The sequence below is a fragment of the Etheostoma cragini genome, chromosome 2 (genome assembly GCF_013103735.1).
Source record: "Etheostoma cragini isolate CJK2018 chromosome 2, CSU_Ecrag_1.0, whole genome shotgun sequence".
Lineage (NCBI taxonomy): Eukaryota > Metazoa > Chordata > Actinopteri > Perciformes > Percidae > Etheostoma > Etheostoma cragini.
Genome location: NC_048408.1, coordinates 18,530,121 through 18,554,405, shown reverse-complemented (window position 1 = coordinate 18,554,405; position 24,285 = coordinate 18,530,121). Strand labels below are relative to the sequence as shown.

Below are 24,285 nucleotides of genomic sequence, written 5' to 3'. Positions count from 1 at the left end.
CAAGCATGATTGTTTTTCCTCTACCCCCCGTGTGCTCACCACATATGCATGTCAAGTGCGAGAGGAGAGTGAGGGATGGAGGGAGAGACGGGACGGAGAGAAAGGAAACGAGAGGCGCACAAACTCGAACAATGCTTTCCCCTTTGTGTATTCATGTTGTATGATCACTAGCAAGCCGCTGACAAGAGAGCCCAATTGTGTGGCTCTTGCCCCTCCCCCGTCACCACCTCCTCCCCCAACAGTAAGCTGCTTCATGTCAAATATCAGGCAGATTAATAGGAGGTAGCTCAACCAATATGAATGACAGTTTAGCCTGTGATATGAAGCCATGGTGTTCACATATACTGTGTATGTGGATGAAAGCAGCATGACTGCCAGTATGCCTGCATAAAGAACGCCGCTCGCTCTTCCCTCAGGCCATTGTCAAATAGCAGTTAGAGGAAAAATAATGTTGAGACCATAGTTGAGACGCAGTATTGTTCTGCTAATTGAATTTGACTTGATACGATTGTTTGTATTAATTGTATATAGAGATAATGCCCTGGAATATTAGTCATACTATATACACATTGGGACTGTAAATAAGTGGTACTCCATTTTCCTGCTGTATTCCTTATGCTCTAATGAGCCTGGGGCTCTGACTGTGGGAGACCACACCTTTGATTTGGGGGTCAGAATTCCAATCATGCTACATATCTACCAAATTCAAAAGACACTTATCCTTAGGCAGTTGTCACCCTCTGGCACTGACCTTGAATGGAGGTGTAGTATGAGCCTGTTGAAGCTTGTTACCCAGAGAGAGAGAGAGAGAGAGAGAGACCATAATGCTAAAAAGCAAAAGGGGGTTTCTAGGGCCAACTCTTTCATAATCTTAGCAGGCCAGCAAGTGACAGCTGAGATGAACAATCTAAACAACTACTTGGAAAGAGAGGGTGGAAGATGTGTAGTATGGGTAGAGGTCAGCGGAGGCGCAAGGGGTCACGAGACAAATGGACGTGCGTTAGGCAAATGTCAGTCTCTATAGCAACAGCCCGTTGTAGGAAGGCTGAGGGGTAAGAAATCTCGTGTGAGTGAGGGTGTTTCTGTTTTGCTCTAGTAATACTGACAGATGGGACCTCCATAGAGACACACCCACTTGACCTTCCCGTTTTTATAAACACATGTCACGGACATACATTTGCCTTCCGTGACAAAAACAGGTCCTCTTGGTTACCATTTCATAACAACCAAGTGCTATTGTGAAAGCGAATATAGTCAACAATTTTGTGGATTATAGACCAAAAGTAATGAATAGTGTAATGATTCACTACTCCCATAGAAACATATTTCTAGTGAAATGAGCAAAAGCTAACCTAAATCTGCCTGGACAGAATTAGTGGGAAATGAGAGGTGTGTTTGTTATTAAGAAGGTCATGAAATCCAAATTAATTTAGTTTTCAGTGTGTGCCCTTCATGTAGTAAGCAACTCATCTTTTTTTGGACAAAACTGACCTGACTGTGTTGCACTTCTTTCAAGGGCATGCTTCTTTTCTTTAGCTTGTTTTGATTGATGCATACAATTTTACACCTACAGTACCAGTCAAATGTTTGGATACCCTTTGCCATTAACTTAAATGAGAGCTTGTGTCCAAACCTTTGACTAGTACTGTATATAAAACCACTTAAAAGGCAGTATGTGTACAATTGTTGTACACAGATGTAAACCCACTTTATAACATGCTGAATTTCCCTTTACCTTCCTTGCCTCGTAGCTCTTATTGGATTAAGAAACGCACCATTGTGCAGGGTATACAGACCCCCCCCCCCCCACCCTTCTATAAACATGACTGCATAATAAAGTGGCTCTGCAGACAATAGACAGAAGAGATGTGGGAACCTGCACTGCCTGGCACTAGGCTCAGGGAACCAATCACAGTTGTTCTGTACAATAACAAATAGGCCTACCTTTTTGCCCATGCCTTGTTTATGGATTTTCTACTCTCTTTCTGATTACTTTATGCGTTTTCCTCTGCCTTGTATGCTTTTCTCCCCTTCCTCTATGCTCACTTGTTCTCTGTTCTTATGCAGTTGATCTTTCTCTCGCTCTTTCTCATTGTGTGTAATTAACCATTAAGTGTGAAGAAGAGCTGTAATTAAAAGTTTGGTGCAAGGTTGCAAAGAGCGCCCGAACTGGAGGGTTTAATGGAATTTACAGTGCACTTGATACAAATGCTAATTTAATTGGCTATCCTTTTCAGCGTCAATTAAAGGTATTAAGGCCATCACCACATTTAGGCATACATTACGTTTTCACGATACAACTTGCACTTGCACCGCTGTAACTTAAATATTTCCATGTTTACCTCTGCCAACTAAAATTGTAACATTATTATTTTCAGTTTGTTATTATTGTTTTTGTCTTATATATTGGTTCCTTATTGATATATCTAAAATTTACCAATTTATAGTGTGCTTGGACAGATAGCTTGCAGTCAAATGGTATTGTTTTCACTATCACTTTTGTAGTAAGAGGATGATTATTATTGATTATGTAAGTCAGCCACTGACCGTCATTAAGTCAAAATGTCTGGTGTGTCAATTCATTTTGGAGCAATATATAAAAATGTCTGTCTGCAGATTTCCTAAAAAAGCTTTCTGTGATTAGACATGTATAAAACAAGTTTGATATTAGAAGCTGTCAATAAGTAGTCCTAAAAAGAAACTTCACTTACAGTAAGGACTTAATAAGCAGAGATAGACCCTGGTCCTGCAAAGCTGTTAGTCATCCATTTGAGTTTGAATGCAATAAACTTGCATCGTCACGAATATACTGATTGTATTTGATTGCCAGTCAGTTCACGTGTTTATATTTGTTCAGGGCAGAGGGGCGCTGGGTCTCTCACACATACTATTCTTCTCCTCTTTTACACATTCAGAATGCCATTTTTGCCCTCTCTTTTGTTTGTGTATGTCTGCTTACACAGTGCTTCTTCTCAGGAGAACACTAATTCTCACTGATACACTTGTTCAAAATACAGATTACAGCATTAATGGTTGCACATTACTAAGCTGGATAGTTTTTTTTGAGAAAAATGTAACTGAACTGGTTTGTGACAATGTGGTTTTAAATTGATCAAGATTATATTCAAGAAATATTTCATTGCTTGTGCAGGAGAAATTAGATTTGTTCCTCTGCAACAGAATGGAGTTGCAGCATGGATACACCCTTGTTTCTACAGCAACACAAACACATGCCGGGTCTGTATGAGGCATGCCTGAGCTAAGGGACTGTCTGTCTTCAGGGTTATCTGCTTCTAGTATCATACTAGCAGAATCAAACAGTGAGCTAACTGAGTAACATCCTTATCATCCTTACGACTAAATATTAGGAGCTCTGGAACATACTTCAGCACGTTTGTGTGCGAATGAATGAATTGTATTGAGACGTTGTATTTGACATTGGTCAGTGTTTTTTGTGGTTCATTTTCTGCTCATGTAGTAACACCAAAACAAGTGGAAAACATAGTCAACTTTTTTATTTGTTTGCTTCTCAACTAGTCAGGTACATAAGCTGTCATTTGAATTTGAATTTCAGATACATTAAATGAATGTTCCTTCCCTAGGTCTGAAATGAATTCTAGCAACAACCGTTATGTGCTTCTAATCTAAAAAAAGTACTAGCGTTGTTGTTTTTTGCATACACATTTGCTGACATGGCTCTGCGCATCAGCCCGCCTTGTATTTTTTTATTTAAATTACAAAGCGGCCACCAGCTTAAAGGTGTATCTTTAGAGTGCCAGCGAGTTGATGACGCAGCTTTCGGAAAAGGTTTTTGGGCAAAGTAGCTAAATCTATTTTGCTAACATTTGAGGGAGAGAAAGAGGGTTGTCACGGGCTGGCGAGACCTCAATGCTGCGTGCTTGAAAGTGGGTTGCCATGTTTTGGACCTACTCCGAGAAGGTCCACCACGGCCAACCTAAAACTAGTATTGGAATCGCAAATCAGCATGCAGGGTAAAGAAGAGAGAGGGGGGGCAACAAAATGTGCACTAGGTAAAAAAATTGAAAAGTTTGGAGTTGGAAGAAATGAAAGAAATAGTGGTGCAGAAGAGACATTTGGAGGGGGAAGATGGAAGACTGGAAAAGGGGAAATAGCAAGTTAAGGAGACAGTAACAAGACAGGATAGAAAAAAGACAGAAACATGAGATGAATGAAGGCCCAGACGGAGGATGACATAGGGAGCAGAGAACAGCAGGCTGAGAGACGGCTAGACACAGAAAAAAGAAAGACAGAGAGCAGTGGTGTAATGGAGCAACGTGTGGAAGAGGGTGAGGAAAGGAGGCAGGGCAGCATGTGTTCACCATCCGGCTGTCTGATTGGCCGAGACAGCGTCACGCGGGCCGAGATGAATTTAATCAGAGATGTGCGTCACCAGCTGCAGTTCCAAGACAACAGCTAGCCAGAGGGGGCAGTCTCTCTCTCTTTCTCCCTCCCCCTCTCTGCATGTGTTTTTGACTAAAAATCTTATTGGTGAAAGGGGGTGCTTTTTTGTTGTTGTTGAAAGTATTGTATTTTTATGTTTTCAAGAAACATGTAGAGGCGCATGTGTTTGTGCCCGTGTGGAAACGTGTGTCTGTGAAGAGCATCAATATAAGAAAGAAGAAAATAACGTTTTGCCTTCAAATACTTTACTCCATATGTAGTTATCTCCATGTAAAGGTGTTGTATTTTGAATAGGTCTGTGTCACTGCCAATTCAAGCTTTCTTAACATTACTGCTGTTTCTGTGTGTCAGCACTGGCGGCCATCTGGATTAGTGTTGTGCTCACTGAGAGGGACTCTGTTTTTAGCTTTTAGAAAAGCTCTTGGCAGGCACAGTAAATACCTCTGCGCTTTGTGTTTACTTTAACCTCTGGTGTGGCAGCTTTGGCCTGTGTGTGCGTGTCACTTTGTGGTTATTTCCCAGCACTGCTGTACATGACTGCTGTAGGAATAGTTCTTGCACTGGACAATACAGGAGTGAATCTTTATTTATGCCATCAGTTTACCACTATTTACTGGTTTAAAAAATAATCCCCTTCCCTCCACACACTCACACAACCTGTGTCTTTTTTGTCTCTCCCTTGAGTGAAAGCAGTCAAAGCTGTTGTGTAGAACCGCTATATCCATATAGGGACTAAATAAAACAACATAATACACTCTAATCATCATGCATTTACCCATGGACCAAGAAACTGGAATTCACAGAAGCTCTTAGGTCACTAGCATTTAGAAGCCACAATGAAGCTGTTTCTATGTAGCAGGGAATGCTCAGGTAAAGGAGTGTTAAACCAGATCTAGGTTCCTCATAGGTGCATACGGCCACAGATTCACACCAACATCGTCTTTGATTTTCTCAGTAGGTATTATTAATTCGTCTCAGTCTCGCAGCAGCCTGGAGAGAGACGTTTAGCCGAGCCAATCTCTTTGGTTGCTAGCTGTCCAGGGCCTGCTAATAATACCACCTTTCAGGCTAATGCTCAATTAGATGGCTGGCTAGTCACTGCAACCACAGAGAAAGGGTCAGGCTGAGGCCAGTCCAGCTGGGAAAGGTGTGTGGAAGAGAAGAGTGTAATGAAGAGGAAAGGAGGAGTCTTTTTGGAGGAGTGTTTTTGTGTGTGTCGGTGTTCAATAAGCAGAAAAAAATATGACCTTTTCATAGAGTGTGTCTGGGCCAGTAACATATGTTCGACAAAAGGTTGCATGAGGCAGTTAATTTAAAGGGACAGTGCACACCAGTATGCAGTGCAGACAGACAAAATTACTAACACCTGCTGAGTACTATACATAAAATACAATACACAAAATTCAATTCCCAGAGACGGCTTGAACATATCTTGAAAGTAAAACATGTCTGCAGTGCATCCTTTGAAGATCTTCCCAATAAATAGGACAATTCCATCTAGAGCTGCAAAGATGAATTGATCATTTGATTAGTTGTCAATTAATAAATTAATCGCAGACTATTTTGATAATCGGTTTGAGTCATTTTTTGCGTTAAAAGTTAAGGAAAAATTCTCTGATTCCACCTTCTTGGATGTGAATATTTTCTAGTTTCACTCTAACTATGACTGTATGTAAACACACGTAAATGTAAACTAAAAATCTTTGAGTTGTGGACAAAACAAGACATTTGAGGATGTCATCTTGGGCTTTGAAAAAGCATGGATCGAAATCTTTTACCTTTTTACATAGACATTTTATAGACCAAACAACTAATCAAATGATTGAATACGTAATCAACAGATTAATTGACAATAAAAATAATTGTTAGTTGCATCCCTTGTTTCATCACATACTGCTGGCATATAACTTGATAAGATGGCGATTTTTGTTTGTGTGGTCGATTAGTAATATTTCACAAGTGGGGGGAAAAAACACTTTAGATTACCAAGGAATTGATTAAATTGGATTAACGTATAAGAAAACCAAACTGTTTAGAGACAACTGCAGGTTTTACTTCCAAAACATTTTAGCTGCTATTTTTTTCGTTACTGGGTGTCAAATGTTAGCCAAATATGATTTACTTATATCCATCCATCCATCCATCTATCTATCTTCATCCGCTTATCTGGTATGGGGTCGCGGGGGCAGCAGCTCCAGCAAGGGAACCCAAACTGAACCACATTAACCAGGTACGACTTGGGGATCCCGAGCCGTTCCCAGGCCAGGTTGGAGATAAAGTATAATCTCTCCACCTAGTCCTGGGTCTTCCCCAAGGCCTCCTCTATTACTTCAGAAGTTGAAGTAATAATAATAGTGAAAACATAAAGTAATAATTCTACACAGCCTTATAAAGAAGGAAATCTCTCCATTCCCCCGTTACAAACCTTGTCTCTATCTATTCCAATAATTTCTTATATAAATGACTAATAGTGGGTTAACTCGGACATTAATACCTTGGTGTGTGTCTGTGTATTGTATCCATCCAGTGCCAGAGCCTGCTCCCACTAAGCCCAGTCCCGGCCCACCCCACCACCTCCACCTCGCCAGCCCTACGCTGCCCCTCTTCTCCTCCTCTTCTTCTTCTTCTGGCAATGGCAAGCGCGCCTCCTCCAGTAGCCAACTCCCGACTCAGACTCCCCCTCAGCCGCAGTGCCAGTTGTCCTCTGCCAGTGCTCGTTACCCGCCCAGAGAGGTGCCCCCGCGCTTCCGCCAGCAGGAGCACAAGCAGCTACTGAAGAGAGGCCAGCCACTGCCTGCAGAAACCCTCGGCGCGCTCACCCTCTGTTGTTCCTCTTCCTCCTCCTCTTCGCCTTCATCTTATTCTTATTCTTCTACGATTACCAGCAGCAGTTCCCCAAACTCTACCACGTCCACTGCAAGCAAACACCACCCAGGTTTGTGTCAATACAGTTAAAAAGAAAAATTGCCCTGAAATAGATTATTGATTTTATTTTTTCATTTTAATGCTATTGTGGTGGCTGTGTGCAAATTGTCTCACCTTATGAACTTCATTTAGTCTCATATCCTTTTCATTTTTGTGCATGTCTGCTATATTTTGACTATATTTAACATGTTGAGGGAATTTATATATAGAAATTATAACATAGAATGTTTTGTATTCAGTTTAGCTTGGCACAGATACAGTGGTATGTAATGCAGCTTTGACAGATTTACTGCTTTATAGGCATAATAAATTATGGTGATTATAATTGTAGTTTAACGGCACACCTTCGCTTCCTGTCAGTGTAAAATAATGACAAGATACAGCTCTGAATAATGTGGGTTGCCTGACCAATATAAACCCAAATTAAAATTTAAGACTCAAGTCTAAGATGTTTTCAATTGGCTGCTCCTTGAACTTTCCATTTTTCCTTTCTTTGGCCTTCTGAAATGATTCTGATAGCTGTATGCTGGTTTCTGTTAGTATCAAAGTCTGGATCCACGCGCTTATAACACTGGCAATAATAATGACAGTTATTTTTAAATCCTTGGAATAGTTTGTTTAGATCTTTTAGTCTAAGTCAGAAGAAAATGGTTTTGTTGTTGAAGCCTCTGCATTCTATTTTGCTGGACTAATTGGAACACACACACACACACACTCTCTCACACTCACTACTCTGTAGCCAGCAGTAATCTTTTAATGAACTCAAGATCACTAATACTAAACCCCTTAAGGTGCTCATTGTGAGGCAGCTTGTGTACATGTATTTGTATGCAAGTAACGTGTTGATAATGTATTTATGTCATTATTACTCCAGTTTTCCCTCAGTTTATGGATATCACTGAATTTCTTTTCGCACGCACACAAGAATTTTAGATTTGTATCGTTATTTTTGATTATTTTTTTTTATAAGGGATTTTCTTTGTAAAGAAATCACAACCATCTGCTTAATAGTTACACAGGCTCAAAATGTAGCTCACATCCTTGAACACAAAACACTGTAACTTTCAACACATCGATGCAAGGACATCTCATTAGCCCATCATGCAATGTTTTTATGTTCAGGTTAGCATATACTTGCATGATTATCTGCTCGCATCTTGGTTGAGTTTCTCTTCTCAAAATCTTTTTATCAATGCTCTTTTTTCGCTTTGTGCTGCCTTAGATTACCGACTCAGCATTTGCTTGGACGATACCAGGCACTCAGTAAACAAATCTGCAGCAGCTGTGGTGTAAAGCTTGTTAGTCAGCAAACTACAGCCCTCTGCATCACAGAGTCAACTGGTCCTTCTATGTTCTTTCGAGTCCCCGTTGTTCTTGTACTTAGACCAATCACAGCATCAAACAAAAGCTTACTCTGTGTAGGCTCTTGGTCGATACCTTTCTTTTTTTTCTCTTTTTTTTCTTTCTTAAGTTGCCATATTTACTAGTCCATTTAATGAAAAGTATTGTACATTTTTTCAGCATTTCCCAAACAGCTAAACATTAAATAATTGAGACTAGGGCTGCACGAAATGTTGTTTCAATATATACAACACGATGTGCACATGTGCAATAGTCACATGGCAGGACGTGCGATGTTAACGCAACAACTTTTTTGCTGCTTGGTATAGTAAACTCTAACCTTTGCCCTTTTACATGATTGTCACTGGCTGACCCTTCTCCTTTAAGACAGGTAGCCATGTGGGCAACGTGTGTTTGTGATGTTACGTTAGTCCAATGGTTTGTTATGGGAAGTGAAGGTCTCTCGTGTGTATAAGTACCACAAGCGCCAGCAGCTGCGGACACCAAATCCCCTGATTAATGCAACGTTATCACAACATGTCCCGGCCATTTTTCACCACAGAGTTTCCAGAAAGCTACTACCAGCCAGGCTAAAGCTGATATAGTTGGCCTAAAGAAACAAGGGGTCTGTCCTAACTAATGTTACGGACCTGCAAAGCTGGAAACGTAATTCCAATCTACAACAGAAGTCTACACTGATTTATGTGTTGTTAGATTCACAGTTTGTTGCTAGTGCGTGACATGCAGGCTCTCAACGTTGAGCAATTTATCAAACAAACAAAGCAGGCCTCTCTAATCGACTAGAACCTGAAATTTAGAGGAAGAAACATGCATGCATTGTTAATTTAATTGACCTGGATTGGTAGTATTATATGAATACCATGGTGTCATGTCACTCAACCAGTGTATTTACAACTGCATAATGTCTCCTCTCCAAAATAACTTCAGAAGAGTAGGCAGCGCTTACTTGCTTCGGTGTTTGTAAAGTATTAAAGTTAAACAAAAAATGATTCACTTTTTATTTATATATAGATGCTCTCCCATACAAAATCCCCCCAGTACTAGAGAATGATTTATTTCCCAAAAGAGCTATTTATGTCATCTTGTAAAAATTAGTCTTTATTTTTATATATATGTCTATATATCAGTACAAAAAAAATATTGCTTTGTCAGTTTTTTTCAGTTGTGCAACTGTAATTGAGACTGATTTGTTTTATCCTTAATGGATTTTTTTGTTAATTATTAGTAGAAGTTGAAAACTTTCTATTATATTATTCTCTGGGCTTAGCTGTTTATTGCAGGGTCTCCGTTGCTGTGGGCCAGGATCTAAATTTGGTTGCAGGCTTAACTCATTCAAGAGAAGCAATACCTTGAAGCCTTTAGATTTAAGTCTTGCTAAATTGTTATTGTCCTCATCCACTGGTTGTTATCCTGTTTGGCCTTGACTTTGTCATGGTCTTCCCAGGAGCCTCCCAGTACATCGCAGCCCGTGGCGTAGTAGCCATTGGCTTGATTTTCACCCGCTTCCCCTCTGGTTCTTGTCCTTAGGGTTTTCCACTTTACATTCTGTTCTATCCTGTCTGCTCAGTAAATAGCCTCAAGCTAGTGGCCTTGGTATTCCAAATATTCTAGCATACATCATTTAGAGAGTGGACATTGTAGTTAAACCTATTACCCTGAACTTGAAGATGTAAGCCCAAACACCGGCTTTATTTGCATAAAACATCACTGCTTTTGTAGTGGAAGAGCTTGAGAATTAACTTAAAGTTCCTGCCTGCAAGTACAGATACGTTTTAAATATTGTATGCAAGTATGGAATGAACTCTTGTCTCAAGGACATGTTTCTGACCTCTCTGGTGAGGTTAGGGTGGCTCAAATGGATGTAATGATGTACACACTTGTTCACTTGTGAACATGCAAACACAAACACATTTGCATAGATGTAGTGGCTGTGCAGCAATAAGAACACACTAGTCTGACCTAGTTGTGTCCTCTCAGATCAGGTCTGCCTTGCAGGCCAGCTGGCTCAGAGTTTAGAGGACACGGACGGACAAACACACACGCATGCATGTTAGTTTACGAGCCAGCCACGATGCAGTATTATTGGGTAGATATCCTAAGATGGTTAAATATGGTTAACATTTTTTGCTTATTTTCCTCACGTTTGGTTCAGGAAAATCATACTGATTTAAGTTAGAAGCCATATAAAATGTAAGTGTGTGTGACTAATAACATTTGAGCCCTAGACATAAAACAATAGGTGCATCATGTGTAATGGGATAACCGTCTTACCGTCTCTTACCTGGGCACTGCTTAAAATTGCCACCTTAGGGCAGCAACTATGTTGCTTTGCAATACCTAATTGCTGAAGGAGACAAACTTCAAAAGGTTCAATGAAGTACAAAACTTTACCATTAGCGACCAACGACCAGATGAGTTGTAGAGTAAATCAAAGTTATTGCTGATTGCTAGCTCTCAACAGCATTGATCTTTTGAATAAACATTGTTTTGCTAGCTATGCTAACTTAGCTCAAATGTAATATTTAGTAAGATTAACGTCATGACAGTTATTTTCCCTAAAATTGAAATGCTCAGCAGCTGATTCCATGCTAATCAAATGTAAACACACAACCATTTAACAACAAGGAGAAGTGCTTCTTTCCTAAATTACATTTCACAATATATCAAGAAAAATTCAGCAAGCCTGCTATGTAACAATCTACAAAAAGAGAAACCACACACTATCCACTAGGGACTATCCACACACACGGCAACATCCCCAAATTATTAAAGGCAACCCCTTCCAAATTCTAGGGTATTGACACCACTCCCAAGTGACCTCCGCTCTCTGAACCCCATTTAATTGTCCCAAACACCAGACAGAAACCCCCTGTCCCTTCTCCCTCCCCCAACACACCTACCATCCCCATCTCTCCAGCTGACTGGGGACCATTGAGTAGTCTGGAGTAGCCAGCAGCCGTCCAGACAGGCTCCCTAGTAGCAGGTGCTGAAGTGGGGTTCTCAGACTGTGGGAACCGGAGCCCAACAGCTGTTTGCTGGTCACCCAGACAGAGCATGTAGCCAGAAGGCACTCGGCTGGGTGCTTTTAAAACACTTGGCCCTGTCATTTGGGCCCTTTTGATTTGCAGGTAAAGCAGTTGGGGTTTTGAGCTGATCTTTTTTAAGTTAAATGCTTAGTTTAAAGGTGGAACAGAAAGGAGAAAAAAAATGTATGGGCTGAGTAAGGCAGATACTATAATGGTGAAGGGGGTTGTGCAGATACTATAATGGTGAAGTGGGTTGTGTTTTTTTCATCGCCTAACAATTTCTCGAAGGTGCAATATGTAAGACTGACAGCTAGTGTTTAAAATGGTAACTGCAGTACAAATTCAAAATAAGGGAGAGAGTTGTCTCCCCCACCCCCTACTCCATAGACTCAAAGTTCATGGTGGATGCGGGTCTGAGACCGCAGCATCCACAATAATGTTGCTAGTTATTGTCTCACATAACAATACATTACTTCACAGCACAGGGGAGTAGCTAACGTTAGATGCTGGCTATATTGACAGTCATAAAAGCCTGTGTCCTTACGCGCTGGGTTTACATTTTTACAAGTCTGTGAAGTTGGTAACAACACACCAGCCAAAACACAAACAAACTTTTCAATTTCAAAAGGAGAAAATAATTGCAGTAGCATTGTTGTCAGAAAAGATAGTATTTTAACTTAGCTTGTTAAATTTCTGATTATGCATTGGCAGCATTTTTGCATTTATAATAGTAAAGATAGGACATATTGGACCTTTTAATTTTAAAACGTGTAATGTTCTTCAAGTACCTTCTCCTGAAAATGCAGGTCTGCTTCTTCAAACATGGTACTATTAAGATGTAATATCTACCACTTAGATTATGTTTTAAAATCATAATCACAAGACTACTTGGCCCTAATGAAGTCAGGGAGGTATAGATTGCCTCATGTGCTCAGGCTGTGACACACACATGCACACACAAGTGAGAGAACCCCCTAGTGGCTTCATTAATCCAGCCAATGTGAGGGGAAACCAGAGAAGTCACCATGGTCTCGCTCTCCTATTTTTTTTCTCTTCTCTCAGCAATGGTAAACAGACATGAATAATGAGCTTTTTAAATCCTCCTGTGACCATTCCCTCAGTCTTTCTTTTTTTCCTGCTTCCGGAAAAAACAAGTACATGCTGTCTTTAATACGAGTGGGTGTGAAGCACCCCTCAAAAAGAGAGAGGGGGGGGGGTCTATTTAGGGACAAAAGCCTACTAAACGTCCCCTCCTGTCCTGGTTCTGGTGTTATGTCACACCACGGTTTGCTCCGAGAAAGCCATGTGTAGTCTTCGGCTCAAACTAAGGATTCCAAGGGCGGCCCCTAGCTCACCCAGTTAGAGCGTTTGCCCCATGTTGGCTGAGTCCTGCAGCAGCTCGAGTTAGAATCCGAGCTGCCGCCATTTCCTGCGTGTTATCCCCCATCTCTCTCTCCCTTTCATGCCTATCCACTGTTTCTACGTAATAAAGGGAAAAGTCCCAGCAAAATAAAAAGAATCTAAGGATTCCATTTATTGCCACATTTTATCTCTTAGTCTATTAATGCTTTCTCTCTTGTGGCCGGGTTAGCTCTGTTGGTTAAACAGCGGCCGCGGGTTTGACTGCGACCTGCGGCCTTTTGCTGCATCTCCTTCCCCCCCCTCTCTCCCCTTTCATGTCTTCATCTGTCCTCTAAAAATAAAGGCCCAAAATGGCACAAAAAAAAAACAATGCTTTCTCTCTTACCGTCTCCCTTGTTTTCCCTTGTCACTGCAAATGTCAACCCCTCCCCCAGACTTTCCTCCATCTCTCCCTGCCATTCTCTCTCTTTCTATCACCCTGCATTTCATTTTATTCAAAGTGGATGGGGAGGCACTTAATTCTTGGCTACCTGCCCATTTTTCTGATGGCAGCTAGTATCATCAGAAGCTCATCTCTTGCTTATTTCCACTTATGCTGTTTAATGTTACTTTTTCCGCACATGCTCTGCTGGTGTGTGCATTAATAATAATAATAATAATAATGTATACTTATTTTGATTATTTTAATTTGTTGTTATTATATAGTAAAGAGAACAAGCCTGTATCTGCAAGAATGGACTTACACATATAAAACAGGCAATCTTGGTCCCTGTTGGAAGCATCTTAGGGTCCCTTAGTTTTTAGTTTTTAACCTTTTTCATTCATATAGTGTAATTGGAGACTGCCCTCCTAATTGCAACCAGAATGAAAGCATCCCCGCATTACTGATTGTAAATGATCGATGGTAATACTTTCTCCCTTTTCTTGTTTTTCATGCCAAGCTTGCTTTCATCTCTTCTCTGCCAAATCACTGCTTTGCCAAGAATCAGCAAGACCTTTATATTGGAGTGTCTGGGGAGGGACAAGTGGGACGTGTTGAGGTGAAAGGAAAGAGAGGTTGTTTTGCATTAGTAAATGTACATATCTACAGAAGTAGACACAATAGCATTAGCACCCACTCAGTATAATGCAATCCAAATACAATTGTCTAGCAATAAATACACCTTTTGTAGAGCTTATAGTGTTGCATTTTGTTACATACATTTCCTATTTGCGTTGCCCATTCAGTAACTGCACATACTATTGGTCCAAGATGTAGCAGCAGTAATTTGGTGGTGTGAGGATTTTGTGTTTGACTGGGTAGGTTGCCGCAGACATACTAAGAGGATCTCTGCTGTTTCCCATCCTTGCATAGATCTGTGTAAGCACTCTGCTGCTGGTGTGCCTCTCCTCAGGTATTTTTCCACTCTCGCGCTCTCTCTGTCTGACCCCTTTTTTCCACAGTAGGCAATGCACACGCTTAAAAAAAATATATATATTTTAAGAATTCGGTTTGTGACAGGAGTCATTAAAAAAAAAAAAAAAAACTTCTTTACAGGCTTTGATTAACTTATCATGTGACCTATTTGTACACTCTTTAGGAAACAGAATGGGTGACAAAAAAAAAGAGAGAGAGAGAGAAACCCGGCGGGTGAGTGGTCAACTGAAAAACAAATCCCTGAGGCTGGGGATTTTATTATGATTTTTTTAAATCACAAATTGACTGTGTGGCAAGCTGTCATGAGCCAGATCAATAGGTCTGAAATAGTGCCAGACCAGCCTTTTTGGAAACAGAGCTACTCTACACACAAAATTGCAGTGGAACTCGAACATTGAAAACACCTACATTTAGACGCATGTAAAATGCTTTTTTAACTAAGATAACTAAATATAATTAACACATCTCATCTTTTGTTATGTCTAGTACATCTGACACCTGGAAATGTTGGTGTTAAATTCCAATTCCCTTAAATAATATCCGAAAGTATTCTTTAATGTTATATTGGCTTGCTGTCTTTTGGGCAACTCGCAGTTTCCACCCAACAATTGTTTTTCTGTCCACTTTTTAGCAATAAAAGTTTGATTGGACAGGTATATGTGCAGGCACTACTTTTATCTTAGACATTTGTTATGCAAACGAAAATTAGTCTAGGCGTTGAAACCAAGTTAGTGTCAAATGGAAAAGAATACTCATGCAAAGTCCATCAAAAGCTTTCCAGTTGAAGGCTCACATCTGGCTAGTTTCATAGTTCGATCAACTTCTCACTTTACTCTAAAACAACTGGCACTGTCACAGCAGTTGTGAGGGATTACATCTGCTGTGATGTTTCAGTAGTAGTTTTACTGATTTCATAGTTACTGTGTGTGTGTGTGTGTGTGTGTGTGTGTCATCAGTCTGACAACCCTGTGCGATAAGGCTGCCTGGGGAGTGGAGATAAGTGTGTTGAGGCGAAAATTGCATTCACAGCCATGCTGCGGCATGTTGCGCAACATCTTAAAGCCACATATCGGCCAGCGTTTGTGTCCACACACCTTAAACAAATGGACTTTTCTCTCATCTGACTGAACTGTTTTGACCACTGGGTCTTTATCTCATGATGGATAACTTATAGCTATTATGGAAATCACTGCAACAATCTAATGGCATAAAACAGCTTAATTACCAAACAAGGCAAATATTTTACAGACACAATCTGGGTCTTATAATTAAAGGTTAGTGAGCGACCCTTACTGCAGCTGCTCAGGAGTGTCCCAGAAATGCATTATTGTCTAGAAGGCTTCTAATGCTTGTTGAACAGAACTGCTTATGTTGCATAGGATTTGGCATCACACTTTGTTCATATTTAATATGTTGCAGCCAACTTAAAAATACATTAGGAGTGTATATTGTCACAAGGAATATTATGTTTTCTCAAGAATGCATTGTATTTACATGCAGTAACATATCTGCTCTTTTACCCCTGAAAAGCCCCCTGTTGCTATATGTTAAACATAAATGCGGATAAATATCTAGCTTGTACATGATTCGGCTGTTTCATAATACACATGAATTTTCCTTTCTCCTCCAAGAGTTACTGGATGAATTTCTCCTAAACGTTGGTTGGCCTGTGTGCTTGTGATATTTCCAGCTTTTCCCATTGGTTTTAAGCCCATCGCATTAGGCTGTCCTAGTGGTTAGGATGTTTGCATGCTGGATCAATAGCCGGCCTGCTCTCACCCACTAGCATTAATAAGATCATTGATTAGCTGCCTCCCATTGATTGATTACCCCTTTACAGCATTGAATCAGTCTATTATTAATTCCCCCTCTTAAGGGGATGCTTTTCTGCCTAATGAAATTTCTTGTGTGCAATACCATGTTGGTTAGAAAATCGTTGGAAATGCTTTTTTGGTGGTGTGGTACTTAATATGTAAATAATGCTTAAAGGCTGTAAGTAGTAGGACAGGACATACATGCCGCCCTTAATTCCCAGATTTTGATTAAAAGAAATTGATGTACACTAATACCTTTTCAGTTCTATGTATATGCAGGTAGTGAGAAGCCAACAGAGACAAACACACGTTTGGAGGAAGGGTTTGTGGTTTCTTAGTGTAGTGCAGTTGGAGGAGGAGTAGGCCCGGTGGAGTGTAGGGAGTGATGGATGAAAACCCGTCCTGGTTTCATTCCAATAAATGAGCAGCGTTCCACTTGGGCTTCCCTTCACAGCCCCAGTCAGTTAAGCCGCGATCGAGACGGATGGGCCTCTTACTGCTTGGTTTAGAGAAGAGCAGAGGGGCGAGAAAGAGAAATTAAAGGGTGAGGAAAGAGAGAAGGGGGAGGAGGAGTAATGGATAAAGGCAGCTAGATAGTAAAAAGGAAGAAATGTAAGGGGCAAAACAAGACAGCTAGGGACGAGTAAACGGGTTGGAAAAAGAAAGTGGAAAAGAAAGTAATAAGTGAGAAGAGAAAGAAGGAAAGAAAGATGGATAAAGACAAGAAAGTCAGGGCTCTACAGTCCTGTCTGACAGTTATCAATAACCAGGCAATCGGATACAATTGGTCCAGGGGACTTAAGGTGCTGTATTACATGATGTTCCTTAGTCTAACCTGTTGTATATTTCTTCTTCCCCCATACCACCCCCCCTTTTTTCTTCTCTTTCTTTCTTTGATTCTTTTTATATTGTTTCATCTTTTTATTTCATGCATTTTCTGTCACTCAAATCTTCCTTTGTTTTTCTCTCTTGCTGATTTATGATCTTCACTTACTTCCTGTGATCTGTTTGTCTGTTTTACTTTGTGTCAACCTCTCTTTTCTCTCTCCCTCTTTTCTCTTCAGACATATCCCTTCAGAGTGGCTCTGTTCCCCAGTATGAGACCTCTCATTGGGGAGCCTCTTTGCCAGTTGACAGCTCATTCAGTGCCAATAGCTGGGACGAAGTGATTATTGACAAAAGTGACACAGAACCTTGGCCCTCCATCAACTGCACTAGTGACCCCAGCCACCCCAGAGCACCAGAATGCCCCTTGGGCTCAGCTAGCTCTAACGCAGACAACAGTGCTGTCACTACCACCACCAGTTTTCTGAGCATGGCCACAGGTGCAGCAGGCCAGCAGGCCCACTACCCTTCTCTTAAAGCTAACAATAACATGATGACGGGACCTGGGTCAGCCAACACATGTGGTAATAGAGGCTGGTGCTCAGATGGGAAACAAGATGGTATGAATGGTGGCAGAGTAGGAGCGCCCAATAACTGGGGCTCTCCCAATTTTAACTTGAACCTCAATCCCAATGCCAACCCATCGGCCTGGCCTGTTCTGGGACATGAGGAGGGTGGGGGTTGTAGTATTGGCCCCAACGCTGTGTCAAACTCCCAGTCCCTCCCACCATGTATTAATGGCAATGGAAACATGGGAAGTGGGAGCCAGGGAGGTGGAGATAATGCCGGGGGAGGTTGGATTGGCATGATAAGTGCTAATGAAAATGATCAACAGCACCCCTCAGCCAACACAAGCTTGTCCTTTAAAATGGAACCTTCTAACCTTAACACTGATGGACCAAACCACACTAAGCAGCAGCAAGCTCATGAGCCTATGAGCCCTATCCATGGGTTAACTGGCTGGGGAGGCCAGTCACCCACTGAATCATCCCAGCTCAATGGGGACACAACAGGCAGCTCTGTATGGGATAGTGCTGAAACCAAGGCAGCTGACTCTCCCAAGGACTCAGGCTGGGACTCAACCCCTTCTGCAGGTCTTTCTGCCTGGGGCCGCCAAGGCAGTGGTGGGGGAAGTAGTGGAAGTGGTGGCTGGGGTGACTGGGGGAAATCTTCTGGGGGCGGAGATGCATCTAAAGGCTGGGACTCAGTGGACGCTGGTAGTTCTGGTTCAGGCCAAGAGCAGCAACTTAGCTCATGGGGCCAGCAGCCCAGAACAGCCCCAGCAAGCGACGGTAGCGGGGACAGCAGCGAAAGTAAATCTGGTGACAGAGACAGGTCCAGCACGGATTGTACCCCTCTGTTCCCCCGGCAGGACCTGGACCCTAGGGTGCTGAGTAATACGGGTTGGGGACAGACCCCCATCCGGCAGCACACTGTATGGGAGATGGAAGAAGCCAATTTTGAGGATGGGAAGAGCAAAAGTAGCTCAGATAGCATTGGAGGCTCCACCTCTAATGGTGGACCCTCATCCATTAATGGAGGTATCATCAACTCGAAAATTTGCCCCAGTCAGAGGCCTCGGTCTGGAGAAAAAAGTGACAGTGATGGATCATCATCCTCAGGCTGGAGAGCCCCTCCACCTCAGCCTATCCAGACTGGATCTCGATGGGGGGACCCCCCACAGTCACTCAGCAATGCACCAAATGGCACTAACAGTGGCTGGGGTGACCCTTTGCCTTCCAATGGTCCTAGAAATGGAGGCACACCATCCTGGAGTTCTGAGGAAAAGTCACCTAGTTGGGATGATGGCCAGAAGAAAAATCAGCCTACTAGCTGGGGTGAAGGCCCCAAAAGCTCCCCTGGATGGGGCAACAGTAATGGGGGCTCCAATGGCTCCAGCACAGGGGAGTGGGGAGAGCCGGAGGTCAAGAAGAACGGATCCTCCAGCAGCATGTGGGAAGGAGAAGGAGGAAATGGAGGAAGTGGTGGATGGAAAGAAAGCCCCAGGGGAGGAAATAGAGGAGGAGGCTGGGGTAAGCCTGCTCCTACTGTGAGCAATACCAGTTGGGGGGAGACCCCACGTGCCAATGGCCCTGTACAGGGATCATGGGGCTCTTCCAAGCCCCAGGAAAGCAGCAGCAGCAGCACTGGTAGCGGAGGAGGTGGAAGCATGGGTTCATGGGGTGGGCCTGCTACTGTGAAGCAGAACACATCAAGCTGGGGCAATGGCGGCAAACAGGACCAGGTCATGGATCCCACCGGCTGGGAAGAGCCCTCCCCTCCCTCCATCCGCAGGAAAATGGAGATTGACGATGGAACTTCCACCTGGGGCGATCCCGACACCTACAACAAGACTGTCAATATGTGGGATCGCAAAAATCCCAATAATAACACAGGCAACAGCGGACCACCTTCCAACAAGAATGGTGGAGGGATTAACCCCAACAATAACAACAACAATCATTCTGTCGGCCCTGGCAACAACAATCACCATCACACTCACCACATGCACCACCATCCCCATCATGGCCAGCCCCCAACTCACCTGCAACACCATGGAAACAACAACGGGTCATCCAGTAATGGCCCCCCACATCCAAGTGTGGGGACCCAGGGTAGACCCCCCCTCGCCAACCCAGGTAACACCGTATGGCTGAGCTGTTTTGTTAAAAATTTCAAATTTGTTCATAGAATTGAAAGCTTTTATTGTCATTGAAATAAATACAACTAAATTAGGAGCAATTATCAGAGCAATTCAAGATACAGAATGAACATAAAAAGGCAAAAACATCTCTATTAAAACATAACTAAAGCACTATGCATTATGTCATAAACGTTTAAAAAAAAATCTAAATTATAATGTGTTAGGATCCAAAGCATAGGTGTGTTTTCCTGAATGGTGTTAGGCTTTAGAGTCGGTCTTGATCATTAGCTCAAATAAGTATGGGGAGTGACAAAGCTTAAGTTGGTTTAGTTTTGGCTCATAAACACACAATGTGACAAAATAACTAAAAAAAGGCATTGTTGGCAATGGTTACTCTATTTAAAGATTGTTTCTTGTAAGAATTATCTCACAATGATTATTAAGCAGATAGTCTTGAGTTATGGAGGGCATTTTAATGGTCATGCATACATAATTAATAACTTTATAGCAAGGTTAAGTTACCTTGCAGCCAGTTCAATTATCTGTAAAAACAAAGGCCATACAAATAGACAGTCTCATCTCCTTTTGATTGTGAATGAAACGATTGCCCCCTGCTGTTTACCAGTTGCATTGCAGCTACCTTAAAGCATCTTGACCACCTTAATCCACACTTGTGCTGATCAAAAATGTATACCTCATCAGTAATCACCAGGTTGAGCATGCGGAGGCAGAAATGCTTTTATCTACAAACAGCATGGTACTATCTTAACTACTGCAAAGATTACCGTTAGTCTCTCTTTCTAAAATGCGACTACAGTGATGGGGTCTGTTGCTTGGATTATCATAATATAGGTTTTGGTAAAAGAGTGTATAAGGCAGATTGTAAGGCCTCCCTGAAACCAATATGTTTGTCACTACTCTACTATTTGGGAGCATCCTTCCATTGTTCCAAGTACTCAAGGAAGGACTTGGGGGGAATGACGTATAACTTCAAGTTAAAAGTAAATATTCAGGGAAACATTTTTTCATTCATCAATTCACCTCTTTCTTCCAGGTTGGGGAGAGCTTCCGAGTGTTCAACCCAAGTCGGAGCCTGCTTGGGGAGAGCCAGCCGCTCCAATATCAAGTGTGGACAATGGCACCTCTGCCTGGGGCAAGCCCTCAGGGGGAGTAGAAAGATGGGGAGATGGTGGCCATGAGCCCTCTGGACCCTATGGCAGGGCCAACGGACCCACCAGTTCTGCACCTTGCAAGCCAGGTAACACCCACAGATGAATTATATTTACAGTGATGCATTATGTCAAACATGGGAAATCAACATTATGCCAAGATGCAGGACTATGGTACCACCTGTTTTTGATTAAACTCGCACACCTTTTCTGCACAGGTTTGCCCAGGGCAATTAAACTCTGTGTTCTGGCAAGTGGAATGCAGATGTCCCACTGACATCCTAGCAAGCCGTATAAGATGAGCTGCGTGAATAGTCAAGTCTTTGTTTTAAATTTGCCTCGCTGCCGATATAAATGGTTTTGATTTGTGACGTTAATATGTCACGCCCCCAGTATGTAAGGCCTTTAGTTTACTGAAAGAAAGAACTTAAATTGAAAGAATTTAATTCAAATACAGTTGAATTTTTCTGTTTAATAAGGACAATTGTCTCAGGGTATTTTCTTTCTTGATATTTTGTGAGTTTATATCTGCAATCAGTGGTTGTTGAGGGTGGCTGGTTGTAAAATTTACTAAGTACAGCAAGCTCACAAGTTAATACTTGTCATTTATTTTTATTAGTCATGAAGTGGTTAAAAAAAAAAATCCTCATTTACCACATAATATTAGTGCATGCATAGCAGTGTAATTTTTTGTGTCCTTCTGTCTTCTGTATTTCTAAATAGATATGATAGCTTTATTAATACCCATATTAATGATCTTATTTCAGCACATCCTCCTTGTAGGCTACATTAACAACGTTGTTCAGGTACAGCATTCTAGAGGCTCATGATAACAGCAAAAGGCATCACTGCCCAATAGCTGAAAAGCCAAAAGCAGCAAAGAGGATTTGAGGAAGCCTTATTCTAATAAGTTAGAATTGTTCCAGCTGTTTAATTGCTACCTTTTAATTATATATTTTGTATGTTTAGACATTATTATAATTATCTAAATCCCTGTTAATTGGATTTATTTTCTAATAGGCCTTTACATTTTCCATTTTGGACAAGTAAGTTTAGCTATCGGGCAAGTAAAACATGTCTGTCTTGTGGCTGATATATTACCACAGCAAACTGACACAGAACATATATATATATATATGATATAAATCAATCTAGACAATGCCACACATTGCCACATTGACAGTTATGCCATTTGAGATTAAGGTTGTGTGCAGCAATGCACACCTTTTTGTTAAAGACTGATTGATGGTATCGCCAAGAATGTGTGCACTTTTGCTGTGATTAAATCAAGTCCATGCCTCAGTAGGTCTTGGTTATTTGTGGTGTCGGTTTGAAATGGTAGAGGGAGGTGTAGGATAACAATGCAGCATGTCAAATGGCAACAGTGGCACCAAGTGGTCAGGTTAAAGATTACCTGCTCTCATTCTCTGAAATGGTTTGTGTATTGTCAATGTGCATGTAAGACATGTCAGAAATACTAAAACACCAACAGATTAAATGATTAATTTTGTTATTATGTTGTTTAATTGCTTTCTCAGGCCCCAAACCTATGCAAGATGGCTGGGGAAATGGTGGAGAGGAGATGGGCATGTCTACCGGCCAATGGGACACTGAGGATGGGGACATGTGGAACAGCCCCACCTCCCAGGAGAGCAGCTCTTCTTGCAACTCCTGGGGCAATGGACCCAAGAAGGTCCCGAGCAAGGTCAGACAACGCACCTACGTTTTTATAAGTACACTGGCAGATGTCAGAGCTTTACTACGTAGTTTTAAATAGTTAAAATAGTTTTTTTAAATAGTTAAAATCTAGCCAACAGGGAGTTTGAACTTTGGCCAATCACAGGTCATTTCAGGGAGCGAGTCTGTTCCTATTGACTACTCTGCAAATGCAGATTCACATGCACATACCTTTTGGTGACAGTTTTGTTTACTGTAGCTAAAGATTCAGGGCTGCAGCTTATTCAAGGCTAAACTATTAGATAAGAGACTATAAACTACAAAGAGGAATGAAACTGTAAAAATTTATTCTTGTTTATTGTCCAGGGATTGGGCATTTGTTGTAAAAACAATCAGAGAGCTGGTCTGCTGGGGTTAGCCCTTAGCCTAGCACGGTTAATGCCAGCTTGTTTGTGCTGTTCATGTCGCCTGTCACACAGCCTCCATGTCTCCTCGTTCAGATGACAGACAAAAAAGACACAGCAAACGCAGCAGTCAATCCGGTACTTTAGCCGTCTGCTAATCCTAGCTCACTGCTGCAGTTAATTCAAGTTTATGTTTAAGACCTTGAATCCCAGTATGCCATCTCAGAGGGACAAAGAAAATGGATGGATGAAGTCGATGTTTAGTACTTGTAATTTTTACTGCATGAAGCCGCCGCATGCCTGTGCTCCCCTGATGGGAGGGGCTAGACAAGGATGGGAAGGGGGATAGAGGTGAAGGAGGACGTCATACTCTACTTCAAATTGTAGCTTTCTTTTTTAAATTCTGCCTCCCGCAGATTTAATGGTTGGAATTTGTGTAATTTAAATTATATGTCAATGTTTTTATGCTTTGCTTGTGTGTTGTCAGGGGAAGATGGGCAAGCCAGATGATGCATGGATCATGAACCGTCTGATCAAACAGCTCACTGACATGGGCTTTCCGGTAAGCTCTCATACTGGCACACAGCACTGACACTCTTTCTTTTAGGCAGATCTTTATTTCAAGATTTTACCCACCTAGGCCAAAAATGTGCCACTTTTTAACATTCTTAATTAAATACAGATCAGCTGCTGTACAGTGTAGAAGCACATGAGAACTGACAATCAATTAAGGGGGGGGGGGGGAACTCCAATGATGAATACAGCAATGTAGTCTAAACTTGTTATCAGACCTTTTTCTCCAACTTAACCATGGTAAATGACAGGCTTATTTTATCCATGTGTTACAGAGAGACCCTGCTGAGGAGGCTTTGAAGAGCAACAACATGAACCTTGACCAGGCCATGAGTAAGTTTGTGTCCTTGTGTGTGTATTGCAAATGCTAATATGCGATTTTCTCAACGCCACAAAACAAATATGCAACTGTCCTACTTTTGCGGAAAGATATTTGCCACTTTTCCACTTCACTGTAATAGGGAGTAATACCAAAATACACTTTTCTGTGTTAGTATAGTTTTTAATCTCAGTGAATGTTGGATTTTGCTTACTGTCAAATTCCAGCCTACTTAAGGTGTGTGTGTGTGTGTGTGTGTGTGTGTGTGTGTGTGTGTGTGTGTGTG

The 24,285-nt window shown here is 41.7% G+C and overlaps 1 protein-coding gene across 4 annotated transcripts in view; it reads left to right on the top strand.

The window, feature by feature from the left end:
* The window catches only part of tnrc6c2 (trinucleotide repeat containing adaptor 6C2), a 56,825-nt gene that overhangs the window by 18,136 nt on the left and 14,404 nt on the right, over positions 1-24,285 (top strand). For 2 of the 4 annotated variants that reach the window (XM_034883216.1, XM_034883225.1), the window contains exons 4-9: positions 6,950-7,357; positions 17,393-19,852; positions 20,912-21,115; positions 22,565-22,731; positions 23,595-23,669; positions 23,956-24,013. In XM_034883216.1, coding sequence (XP_034739107.1) covers positions 6,950-7,357; positions 17,393-19,852; positions 20,912-21,115; positions 22,565-22,731; positions 23,595-23,669; positions 23,956-24,013 — 3,372 coding nt within the window. Of the gene's footprint in view, positions 1-6,949; positions 7,358-8,627; positions 8,646-17,392; positions 19,853-20,911; positions 21,116-22,564; positions 22,732-23,594; positions 23,670-23,955; positions 24,014-24,285 lie in introns of those variants that run through there. The other 2 variants (XM_034883243.1, XM_034883234.1) reach the window with 2 other exon arrangements.